Source organism: Protomyctophum parallelum, assembly GCF_964188405.1.
Source record: "Protomyctophum parallelum genome assembly, chromosome: 16".
NCBI lineage: Eukaryota > Metazoa > Chordata > Actinopteri > Myctophiformes > Myctophidae > Protomyctophum > Protomyctophum parallelum.
Genome location: NC_139711.1, coordinates 5,197,914 through 5,211,412, shown reverse-complemented (window position 1 = coordinate 5,211,412; position 13,499 = coordinate 5,197,914). Strand labels below are relative to the sequence as shown.

The following is a 13,499-nucleotide window of genomic DNA, read 5'->3' as shown; positions in this document are numbered from 1 at the left end:
CGCCGATTTAAAGCTGCAATGCGTAACTTGTATGTCCCACCCAAGAACTGAACCCGGTGTCCCCCACACAAGCACAGAACTTTGAACTGTTGAACCAATACAGAAAGCTGTTTGAGCAGAGCATGTATGTTGCCTATTGAACTTATTGCGATACCACTTGTCAACTAAGTTCACCCAGACAGGTTAACCCATTTAGACCCGAGGACGATTCTACAAATGCCTTCTAAATAAGACAGTTTTCTGAAAAACCTGTTTCGTTGTCATTCTCAAACATTTTCATGTCAAGGACCCCCAAAAATATATATGTATTTGGCCGCCGACCCCCATCTGAAAATATGTTGTTCCAGTGACCCCTCAGAAGCAAAGATACGAGTTTAAACATTTCGCTCTGAAAGAATATATATTAAAAAATGTGCACCACATTTTCACGATTTTTCAAAAATAGGAGATCTACAAGCACTAAGTGCCACACTACGAGCTTGTAGATCTGCTATTTTTCAATAGCTAAAGTATAACATATTGCTTAAAACACCAAAAGGGGTTCCCGTACGGAATGGGTTAAAACACCAAAAGGGGTTCCCGGCCGGAATGGCGTAATCTGGGTGAACAAACAGGATCTACATTTCTAAATACAAGAGCAGGGAGACCAACTATAATGAAAACTACTAATGTTTTTGTTAGCATACTCTTAGATAGATAGATCAAAATTATGTTTTATTCTATTTTTTTAAAGTTACGGATTGCAGCTTTAACAGTGAACGGACAAGAACGTGCATGGCACATCTTGTAGACTGTTCAAACCGTGTTGTTTTGCCTTCCATCCACACAGGGAAGCAGCAACATGCCTTAACATCCGCTCTCTCCATCCAGAGAGGAGGCGGTCATGATTCATGTCAACAGCAGACTAATCCTATACATTCCCTCCGCAAGCTCCTCCTCAGGTATGTGCTCTGTATGAGTTTTTGATCTGCTGCCTTTCCCATCTATTCCACCTTTACACTGTGAGTGTGTGTGTGGCAGACAGACAGAAAAAGTCAAAAGATGAACAGAGAGAGAGAGAGAGAGACAGCGAGACTGTTATCTTCCAGATTTGCAGAGACAGGCAGAGGTTTCTGCAAGACAAGCGGGAGTGAGGACAAGTTACAGCACAGCGTGATTATCACAAGGAAAGAAGAGGAGGAGAAAGACGGAAGAGGCACAAAAGATCTTCCTTTGGCGTGGCCCTCGCCTCCCCTCTCTCAGCCCTCCCTCTTTCTACCGACTGACTCATGGCACACAAATGAAAACACACTTTAAAAGGAGAAGATGAAGAAGAAACCGTCTTTACTTAAGGCCAAGTGCTTTACCATTGGACCCTGTGCAAACATGGAGGAGCTGTCAGAGACTACTGTTGGATCAACTCACAGCCTGAGAGAGACTGAACTAAACTTTCAAAAGGAATGACGGTCATATTATGCCAGCTTGTGCCAAGCTAAACCCCTTTAAAAGTACTGTCATGACTCGTCATGACTGCATCTTACAAAACATTACAAAAAAGATATATTATATATTAAACTCAAGAATTAAATTAAGGTGCCTTTCACAACTAAAGATCAAGAACCAAATTGTTAATTTATTAGATCATATTTTTGTTAAAGTTTACAGATAAATGCTATTCTTTATTGAAGGTGTTACGTTTAAATTATGGGTGCCCAAAACTCAAAAGGTAGATCGTAGATCACAAAGCGTGTGCAGGTAGATCACCACATAAAATATAATTTAAAAAAAGCATCTGCCACTTGAATTAAGGGGACTGCATTGAATGACCTGTCAGCTCAAACCCACAATGCAATACTTTGTTTTCAAGAGTGTTGTGCACAAACGTCAGTAGCATTACATAAGTTATACAAAACAAAACAGTTCCAATTCCATTGCCCCCCTCTATTTCCCATTCCGAGTGTGTTTGTCTGTTTTGTGTGTGTGTGTGTAACACACCTCTATTCCAAAGCCCCTTCAGGTACATTTTGAAAAGAAAATTCAGCAATGGGATAATATTGTTTTGGGGTGGGTAGATCTTGTTGAGCTGGTCATTTTGAAAGTAGCTCTTAACCCATTCTGACCGGGCACCCATTTTGGTGTTGGCATCATGTTATGCTTTAGCTATTGAAAAATAGCAGATCTACAAGCTCATATCGCGCCACCGAGTGGCGCGATACGAGCTTGTAGGTCTGCTATTTTTGAAAAATCAAAGACACTTTTAGAACCTGATCTCAGGTCAGAATGGGTTATTAATGAAACTGTCAGGATGTAATAGACATTTTTAGAATCTGATCTCAGGTCAGAATGGGTTAGGTCAAAAGAGTGCGGGCACCACATGCTTGCCGGATGGTGAAGAGTAGCGCGTGTCTGTGCCTAGTTTGCCTACTGTAAGGTAGTAACAGTAAATTAGCGAACTGTTGCTCTGAATTCTGTGACCAGAGATCTTACGCCCGTGCAGAGTAGCTATGGGAAAGCATTATGGACTACCCATTGGATTAAAAGGACAGCCAATGAGGTTGCCTTGGTCCACAAGCTGATAAAAAAATCTCTCTCTCTCATGCATTTACACATTTAACTAAAACCACCCAACCACCTCTCAACGCCGCCACTAAGAATTCAAAAAATTCATCTTGGCTGAAACATTCGAGAGCTTTTAAAAGATTTAACACACAAACAATATGTTTCAGCGTTGCCAGTAAAAGCCAGCGAGCCCCTCCTGAGGACAATGTTTATAACAGACATCCAAAAAGCAGTGAGGTCCACCAGATGTTGGGGGCAGGACAGGCCCTGCCGTAGCCCCCCCAGGCACAATGAGGTCAGGTAGAAGATCAAGTTTCTGGAAGCTCAAAAGCAGTGATTCTGATATACCTGTTGGACTGTGGGAAACTGGACACCGAGAGAGGGGGCGGTGGGAACTTAGAGACCAACTCATAGCCGACTGTCAAAAGAAAGCTTAAACCTTAAGGTACAATGCTTTTAATGGGCTTTGGTGAATGAATAGCTCTGTCCGTTCCCGATGTGCCGGCGAGCAGCGGACGTGTCGATAATTCATGGCCACTATGAGGCTGGTCGTGCCATTCCGCTTAATATGTACAACATTTCAACCCCTAGCGGTCATCTCACAGTCGCACAGAAAGCCTGGCTTTTCTTCCAGAGAGAGAACCACCCTCTCAACTCAATGACCAAATGATTTGCAGCTTTGGAGCTTTTTATTTAAGAACTATTTGATCCTTTCAAAAGTGTTTCTTCCCCCCCCCCCCCCCCCCCCCCCCCTAATTGTGTCTCGGCCAGCAGGACCTCTGCCGATGGGTTCCTGATGTTTTAAATTAGTTTTGATGAGCGGCTTTAAGGCATGGCATCATCACCCCTCGCCCTCTCCAGAGCTCCTCCTACCACTATTTTGTTTGTTGGGCATAAAATGTATATAAAAGAGCAAAGCTATAAGAAATTGGCTTGACAGTTTCAGACAATTATTTTATTTCAAGTGTGCAAACGGCACACAAAGGGATTAGGTAATTAGGTGACCCATTACTTTGGAAAACTGAGCTGAAGTGTCTGAGGGAGACTTGATGTAGACCATGGGAGTAATTAGCTGGGATTACAGCTCACCTGGCCCGAGCCCAGCACTGGGGTTCCAGCCCAAATACCCAGGCAAGTCCCTGGCTTCAGTTCCTTCTCACTCTCTACAACCACACAGGCCTCTGGCGAGTCACAAAGTCACAGACACATACTAACGGCCTTCTTCGATTATGAACATGGTCCTCGTGTCCAATGAGCCTCCACAGCAATGAAAGACTTGGCTGCAAATGCACCTACTTTAAAAAACTAACTCACTCCCTGGCAGCCGCGCAGGGAGGTGACTTCAGCGAGTGCAGAGCCCAGTTCCTTTCAGGGCAAGAGGTTCAGGGTCCACCCCTGCAGTTTGGGATCAGAGCCCACAGGCCCTTCTGCCACACTCCTCACAGCTGGCGGAGTGACACCACCACAACACAAAAGAAACACACAGCAGCTCGGATATCAAGAGGAACAAGAAAGCACACCAGCCCGCCATCGCTGGCACAAAAGGCACTGGGCAGTCGGAGGAGTCGCACTATGGAAAAGCAGTGTAACATATCGCACCGTAAAAGCTCTGTGACAATACTAAAACGACAACGCGTCAGTGTAGGGAGGTGTCATGGACAGGCACGGCCTCGGGGAAACGTGTGGAAAGACAAATGTTCTGTGTTTTGGTACGGCGATCACCTGAAAGCCTCCCCGCACTCACACCGTAAAAACCCGACATGGAAGAGACGGAATGAGAAAGAAGGGGGAAGATAGTTCAAGATAAGTAGGTTAAATGCAGTGGGGGGAGAAAAAGGAGAGGAATTCACTGAGGGATAATGAAGGAAGGAAGAACTAAGACTGAAATACAACCGCCCAAAGGAGGAGAGGCAGAGGGAAATTAACTGATATGGAGAGAGAGAGAGAGAGAGAGAGACTGCTGACTTAACAGCATGCAAACAGGACGTGTTAACAAGGAGTCTCGGGTATGCTCCCTCCACCCACTGGAAACCCACAAAGCCCGATCCAGATTTCAGACACAGTCCCTCGCGGATCCGCCGACAGTGCACGAAGCAGAGAAGAACCACCCTATGCTAAAAATGTTATACGCAGTCACATTACCATGAGTGTTGTGTTTGTGTTCGACAAGAAGACATGTGTGTGTCACCTGAGAGCAGCAGGCTGGATGACAAGAGGAGGGGAGATGAGTCAGAGCCATGTTGCCTCCCTGGATTCCCCCGCTATGTGTCACCCTGTCACTCCCCGGGCCCAGATTGTTTCACTAAATCTTCCCCTTCGTACAAAAACATTGTGCCCCCCCCCCCCCCTCGCTCTTTCTGCATATGCCACAAGTCATTGTTGTTCCCTGTGTGTGTGTGTGTGTGTGTGTGTGTGTGTGTGTGTCTGTGTGTCTGTCTACTGGTGGTCCAATGAGGAATGCAGGGTGGGGTGGTGGGGGAAGACTGGCCTAATAAAGGGGGTTCTCAATTGCCCCCACCACACGCACACACACACACACACACAAGCACAATCCCAAGCACCCGCCTCCCACCAATGATCTGTCACTCAGCCATCAGAGCAAAAGGATGAGGAGAAATAGCGTTTTGGAATCTTGGGACAAACACGAGCACGCGCACAGCCATTCGAACTGATGCTACAGAGCGTACCAAAAGGGGGAAAAAGCTCCACATTCCAAGCCTCAAATGTAACGTTGAGGCATCGACATCGAAACAAAGCGCAACATTCTAAACTTTACAGGCCTGCTACTAGCCTAGGCCATCTGAAATCGACACCAGGCCTAGAAACAAGACGGAAAGACAAGACTTTTAAATCCAGGATCCAGGAGGAGCATACCAGTGACACCACGCTGTTTTAAGTACGCCGCTCGTTCAGCCACATCCTCCATGCACAACAACACTCATTTTCTTATGGGGGGGAAGCAAGCGATAAGCTTTATTTGTTTCTGAGCCACGATAAGGCTAGCAGCTGTTGCCTGGCAGAGGCGAACGCCACGAGAGACACTGATCCGAGTGCTGCCGCCTGCCTGGGCCCAGCCCTGCCACAGGAAGCAGGAAGCTGATAAGAGCTCTGCGCTGCACCGTCGTGGACCCACCGGGCACGTGTAGGAACGTCCCCTCCCTCGCTAGCTGCAGCAGGCTCCCATCCACCAGGTTCACAAGACCTGAGCCGCATGACGCTTAAAGTAAATTATCTGGAAGCCTCGTCGTCAACAACAACAGGAAGGAACTATTTCCTCCAATTTTAAACTGGTCACTCACAACCATAACGTCACACATCCTCGTCTAGGCCTATGTGTTAACCACTTAAGCCTTATAAATACTTTGTTGTACGATGAATATGAAAATGGCCAATCGACAAGCTCAAAGATGAGCTATTTGCGCCGTTTAAATGTAATTGTTGTTGGTTGCTTTGTAAAGCCTTTATTTAATTTCAGTGGAGAGACCGAAAGAGAGTAAGAAATTGACATGCAGCAAAAGGGGATCATCGTCAAATTAGGGATCCGGGTTGCAGATTCTTATACGTTTTCCGACATACCAAAAGTCTGATATGCGCAAATCACCCGTTGCTTCCGATATGCGTTGCGTCCGCGTGTGGTTAGGGTTAGGTTAGTGTTTGGGTAGGGTGTCGGACTGTGGGAACATATGCCTGCACCCAGGGATTCGCTGTCAGGCATTACAGCCCATGTGGTAACCTCTCTGTACCTTACTTCGTTTGTTTTGTTATAATGCCATAAATAAAAATTTGGACACCATGTTCAAAGTAGTTAATACTCATGGTTTGTGGGCGGTGATCACTACTAGTTTAGGCCAGTGGTTCTCAACCTTTTCAGGCCGCGAACCCCAAAAATAATTACATTCGAAAAGGTTTTTATTTATTTTTTAGGCATTACTTCAGGTCACTTCATTGTCATCTGGGCCGACCCACAGGTTGAGAACCACTGGTTTAGGCTACAGTGAGTTGTCTTCTGGGAAACTCCCACCTCCTCTATTTGCAGGTCTTTATCAGTCATCTCCTAACACTCCACAAGCCTGGCTGACCTTAAGATTTAAACAACACCACACGCCAAGGAACTCCTCCTGTATTATTGTCTCATTTATCCACATGCAGTCAAAACAAACGCCAATGGGAGGCCAGGTTGGCATCAGCTGTACAGATCGGGTCAAAATAACAGTGGCCAATCGCATCAATCAGGAATGTGAAATCATGTTACCAATATAATAATATATCCACTTGCAGTGGAAAACTTTGTCACTGTTCCATGTAAAATAGCGAAAACATCTGATCTAGTGTTGTGAACTTATAGATCTGTTATTTTCACTATTTCTTAAAGTATAAAATCAGGCTTAACTGATTACAACTAAGAAAAGACAACATTTGTGCTATATCATCAATTAATATTTGGTCTCATACCACAATATCAATATATAAATGTATTGCTCAGCCCTAGCTAGTAGGTAGCTGTTCTTTGGAAAACCCTTTCCAGTTTATATTAACATTTGCTGTTCAATATGCGTTTCTCTCCACAAATCAACATTCATAAGATGGTGATATTTAAACTGATTATTTCTACAGCACTTGAGCTGAACAAAAGTATGTTATTATGTACCTGTAGTACACAAGACGTAACAATAAAGAACCTTGAACCTAGTTTTCACTTCTGAATAATTCATCCACTTAAACCCTCTAGTCTTAGTGAAACGAGCTAGAGTTACAACTGTACTCTGACCGAATTGTTCCCCATCTAAACCAAAGCTCTTTGCCATAAAGCCGGCCCTGTTCCTAGGCATGCTGGGGTTCAAGTGCTTAATGATGTTCAGGTCAGCAGCATTTCTGATAGAGGATAGAGTCCACACTGCCATTCTATCTGGAAAATAATGAAGAAGAAGGTTCTGAGCTTGTTTGAATGGAGTGTTGCTGGCAGGAGAAACAGCCTGATTCGTTGGCTGGTGGTGATCAGTGAACAAAGTTTGTGAAGAAGAAAATGTGAGCTATCAGAGAAGAAATATGTTCAGAACTCGATCTCAATCACTGGAGAGGATGGACCAAATGAAGGATAGACGTAGTAGGCTAGTAGATTTGACGTATCCTCATATATTGGCTTACTAGACACCACTCTTGCAATCAGTGCCAAATTAACTTTGCTACTTATTAATCAAAATCAGCTACTTGCCAGCTTCCACCAGCATAATGCAATTCCTTCTGTACTTACAGGTTTGCTGAGGTATGTGGTGGGGGGAGGGGGAAAAAAGGCGACTGAAAGATAAGGATTTAAATACTGATGGACGGGAGTGTGTTAATACAAATAAAAAAAGTTTGACATGAATACAAATACACCAATAACAAATGAACATTAAGATCTTTATTCAATGGCGTTACAGATGATTACCTTTCCAACTCCCTTCTTGGTGATAAACACACCTTTTTGCAATGTATTCTTAACCAGTAAACACAAATGTTCCGCAAGCTCGCAACATGTTATTGTGAGCTTGTAGAGGAGCTATTTTCAGTGAAGACATTTAGTGTAGAGCAAAAAAGGAGGTGGCCTAGTATAGAGTCCTGGGGGACTTCGGTCAACTAAGTACATAGGTTTTAAGTGGTTGATGTAGGCTCATGCTAAACCAAAAACTACTACAGGGACTACTGTTGCTAGGCGTTATGGTGTATGTAAAACCACTGATGGACAAACACATCTGCTATAACAGCCTATTTCCTGACGGAGCATATTAGCAGCAAACCACACTTAAACATGCAGCCACTGAGGAAATCCCTGCCGTTTTATCAATGTCCAAAATTACCAAGCACATTTGTGGAAGTGATTCTGGACGATAAGACTTGGAAAGCCATTCCCAGAGAAAAACTGTGAGAAGTCTTCTAAAGATTTATTGAGACTGACCTTCAGGGGCAAGCAAGACACTGGGAGCTAATAGTTTATTAGTTAATTATTACAGAGGTTAAAACTGTAGGCTTACAGTCACATAGACTGGAGTGGAGCACTTAAATATTGGCCCTACAGCTATAAAAGCCTCCCGAGATTGCCTACGTCCCCGTTCCCTGCTCTTATCTTATCCACTGAATGTCAGTGCAATAACATAACCTGTTATTTACCAAAGCGTAAACGATGCAAGGCACACAGCCACCGTCTCAAGCAAGCTAAAAACACCAGCACTGCAAAATGTCTTGAGCTTACTGGTGGAGGCTTATGTGCTGAGGTCATACAACTGATTATGAGATGGGGATGCATGTTCCACGGTGTTCCACGGTGACCCTCTCCCCTTTTTTTGTCTTTGATCTTCGCCATTGTGCCATACCTGAGGCATGACATCGAGCCAGAGCACCAGTGTAAACCAAAACAGATTGTGCTTGAAGGGCTACAAAAGGAGGAGAGCCACAGCGTCCAGACGGGGAATGAGGACCTGTTGACATGACAGATACTGATCTGGACAGCGTTAACCGGTCTGTTTTCTGCCTCTTTTGAAGAGCCCGTCACTCTCGCCACTGTGAAGCTAAGTACCTAAGAAGATATCTTTTAACTTCCGTCACAGGAGAAGAATTACCAGCAAAAAAACTCACCGAAATAGACACACACACACACACACACACACACAGAAACACTGGCAATAATATTATTCCTGTCTGTCATTTCTAGGGCTGTGAGCCTGTGAGGCTAGATTTCCTGTAAAAAAAAAAAAAAAAAAGGTACTCTGCAAAAGGCCCAAAACAAACCTTCATACGACTCGGAAACTGGGTCTTGAACCATTTCCACGTGAGAGGTAAGAGATTGGGACCATGGGATCAAGATGGAATTCAACAATCGAGTCTGCTGTTGCTCTGTGTCACCTAATTCTGTCTCAGCTGGAGCACTGAGGGTCTCCCTTACAGTTTTATTGCATTAAAACATCTCTCTATTGAATCTCAGTCTGGCTTTAACTAAAGCTTGCCTGTAATTTCAATGGTAACAAACATTGTTATCTCTGTGCCGCCAGCAATAACAAAAGATGTTTGTGGTTGCGAACGAGGCAATTTTGAGGGCTGCATCACCAATAGGCCACACATTCCACCGATTTGATTTATGATGATTGTATCAGAGAGCAGACAACTGTTACATAAACGTTGCAGGCAGTGACATAGCGTTTGATTAGTTGAAATAATATACCACAGGAAAAAACCCCAGTGTTCTCAAACAACAACAACAATACGAACTGCTAATTAACTGGCGGAGGGGGTATGACTTTAAATATAGGTCTGAGTGTGCCGCCGCGTGTCCCCTGCCATTCAGACATGGAGCCTTTCATGGCAGAAAGAGTTGAATTAATGTCAGGAGCCCACTAAAGAGACGAAGAGAGACACAACCCTGACGAACACGAACAGAAGTGGCTCAATCAGACCTCACATCTCCAGCTATCACCAAGCATTGTCCTGGGGTAAGGGCACGGCCCCAAACCTCCCTGATGACAGTAAACCTTGTGGCTTTCTATAGATCCAATTATCTCAGAGTTTCTACCAATGATAAAGAGATGCTGGCTGATGTTGGTGTTGCCTACACAGTCCAGGCCTACACCAGGCATGCATTTAACCCCTTTATACTTAAGTTGTCCGGAGTCCCCCAGGGCCCTATACCTGGGTCCCCTCCTGTTTTCACTTGACACTAAACACCTACTCCGAAAATATCTGATCTACAACCTCACAATGTTGTTTTCGCCCAAATGTTCGCTCACAATCACATTTTCACGCTAAGATAAATATATTCACCGAAAATAACCAATCTACCAGCCCGGCTGTTTTGCCAAATGTTTGACCTCAGAATAGGGATGCCAGGGTTCATGGGGTTAAAACTGGAAAGGCAGGTGTGTGGACAGTATAGAATGCAAACCCTCTCCACCAAAACTGACCTCATTCAAACCCCCAGAAAACATTCAACACCATTAAGCACAACAAATGCAGACATGTTGGGCTACTCTCTGTGTTGCTTAGCATTACAATGTCATACAGACCACAAGACAAAGGGACCTATGGGCTGGTGTCAAATGCCTGACAGTTTACATACAAATCAAATTCTAATGAGCCATCATGACCCTGACCTAAAGAAAGACAGGTTCATTATCCTGTGTGCAAAATGCAAACTTATAATGCAGCCTGGTCCCATAAAGGCCACATACGCATCCGACATCCGTTACCCTTGTCAGTTGAATTTATGCTTTAATTTTCAGCATTGGGGGGAAAGGTCAAGGAACACATTCTGCGCCCTGTGACATTGTAGTAACAATGACTAATTAAGAACATTAAGGCAAGTGCAATGCATCCCATTAGGAAATGTGTTGAAACGGGACTCCCACAGGACACTGGTCATGTCTAACTGACCCACGTCTATGTTTGAAATAAGAAAACATTCCCAAGCCACAATAATCTGCAGCCTAAAACAGACTAAATGCAGGGTCTGGAAATGTATGTACTGTATATTGAATTCAACCACCATAAAAAAAATCTAAAAAGGAAAAAGGGGGGTTCAAGTATGCAGGGCACATGGAATCCCCCCCCCCCCACACACACACACACACACACTCTGCTACTCTCCCTAAGGCTTCACTGTAACCCCCCCCCCCCCCCCCCCAATAAGTTTCCATTACTGGACTTTAACTGATTATTTTCTTAATAGATTCATTCGCCTTCCCACCCCCGTCCCCCTAACAACTAAACAATTTGTATTTGTGCCCATGTTATTCAAACTATAGACCCACATATTCCAGGTCGGGGGAGATGAGCAGGTTAAAACAAAAAGTGAGGCCTTCATGTTCACACAGTGACAGAAATAACATATGTATGTTTTGTTTGCATAAATGCAACAAGAGTGTTTAGTAAATCACTGCGGGTGTCCTGGATGCTTCATCAGCTCACAAGCGGCACTAAAGGAAGCTTAGAAATAAACATAGGCCCCGGTGTCCGACTGTGGGCTGTAGTGTTTGTATATTGATGTAGTAGTTTATTGTTGTGAACAGCCTACAACTGTTTCCTAAATGAAGACCATTCATTTGCCTCCTGCATGGAGTGAGGAACTAATGGCAACAATGTAACCAAACCACCACAACGTAAAGTTGCAGCCTTCTAAAAACATGGAACTGTATCTTTGAACAAAACTGTTCAAAGATACTATGACCGTACTAAACAACATCCTTCCTCATGGTTAAACCGTAGTCCCATGTAGACTACACTAGAACAGTTGTTCAGGACCTCCATATCGGTATGTATTTGGGCCGCAGACCTGAAAGGATGTTGTTTCAGGGATACCAAATAAATATAATAAAATATATGTCAACATTTATCCAAATTTGCCAACATTGCCTATATGACATTTTAGAATAGCTGAAAACTAAAATAGAGCTAAAATGTTCTGCATTATCCTGGGGACCCCCTAGACACCCCCCCCCCCAAAAGGACCACTGGGGGTCCCCGGACCCCACTTTGAGAACCAGTGCAATACTATGCTTCTTTAGTGACAGTAGTTTATATTAGTGCAATTACTTCTAATGACACCTAAAGTCGTTATTTTAAACCTCAAGTAGCGATTTTACACATTACGCCGTGCTTTTACACATAAAACAACGATTTTAAACACAATGCAGTGATTTTAAACATGGAAGCAGTGATTTTTTTTTACACATATAACACTTGTTTAGTGTGTAACGTCACTGTTTAACAGATTTTAAACACATTGGGTGGTTTTAAACATGGTTTAAATCATAAAGCAGTGGTTTTGAACACAACGCGACGGTTTTAAACACATCACAGGTTTTTAAACGTACCTTGTATTCCTTTGTTTGGAACATCATTGACGTTGAAGCCTTTGGAACTGTAAGCAGCTCTGACTTCATTGCAGTTTTTCTTGCTAGTTTCAGCCTGAGCCTTGACGGTCGAGACAAAAAGCAACACTAACGTGTAACCCACCGCGGACGACACAAACATCTTCTTCATTGCGACAATTAACACCAATACAAAGTTACATATAAAAAAAGTATAAAAAAAAAGAAAAAAGTTACAAGTCTCTCTCAGGTGTATTTATAAAGTAGGACGAAGTTTCAACAAGTCCCACGTTGAGTTTCCACATGGACGCACTTTAAACTTCAGCTGCCTGTGAAGTTGTTCAAACAGACACTTCATTCAACAAACCGAAGAATTTACCTCGAAAACAAGACCGAAAAACAAACTTCAAAAAGCACGGTTCAAATAAAAAACACGTCCCGTTCAGGAGAGCCTGGGATGCAGAATAAAAGTCGAGTTCCTCCGGACTTCATAAAGAAAAAAGTAACCAAACATTGGTTAAGAGAAGAAAAAAAGCATAAAAACTTTTTACAGTTAAGAAGCAATGTTCTTCGAAGACTATACGTTTATAATGGTACACCGCTTGGTTCCGACGAAAAGGCACGATAGGTAAGTATGAAAAAGGTGTTAAAGTTGCAGAAAAGTGTCTTATTATTATTATTATTTTCTTCCAGTCCTCGGCTCGCGGTGGTTTTTCTTATAAACTGGATTGTGTCGCTCGTGCTGAAAATCCAGACTAGAGGAGAAAACTGCAAATCCCGGTGGAGAGCCAGGATGGTAGCGTCTATCCCATAGCCTGGAGGGACGGTCAGCTTGTGATTCGCTAGTTGGTTGTCACGGTAATTGCTAACTGGGGGGACTGGTATCTATCTAGTTATGGTTTATTGGGTTATATGATTATTGTATTATTGATTTACTTAGAAATTGTTCTATCCATTCATTTTTTTTGTTTCATTGAATAATCGAGAAATTCGTTTTTTGTTAATAAAATAAATACCGGTACATATCAATGTATCGATGTGAAAAATCGACTAAATCGATTAGTCGGTTTGACTACACTAAGAACCTGTTTTATACTACACTTTTTTACTTCTGTAAACCTGTAA

At 43.4% G+C, this 13,499-nt stretch overlaps 1 protein-coding gene across 1 annotated transcript in view; it reads right to left on the bottom strand.

Annotated features, from left to right (window-relative positions):
* The window catches only part of gpc4 (glypican 4), a 46,973-nt gene extending 33,855 nt beyond the window's left edge, over positions 1-13,118 (bottom strand). Inside the window, exon 1 of the mRNA XM_083785440.1 lies at positions 12,378-13,118. Coding sequence (XP_083641566.1) covers positions 12,378-12,546 — 169 coding nt within the window. The 5' untranslated portion in view covers positions 12,547-13,118. The remainder of the gene's footprint in view (positions 1-12,377) is intronic.
* Positions 13,119-13,499: the final 381 nt, after the last annotated feature.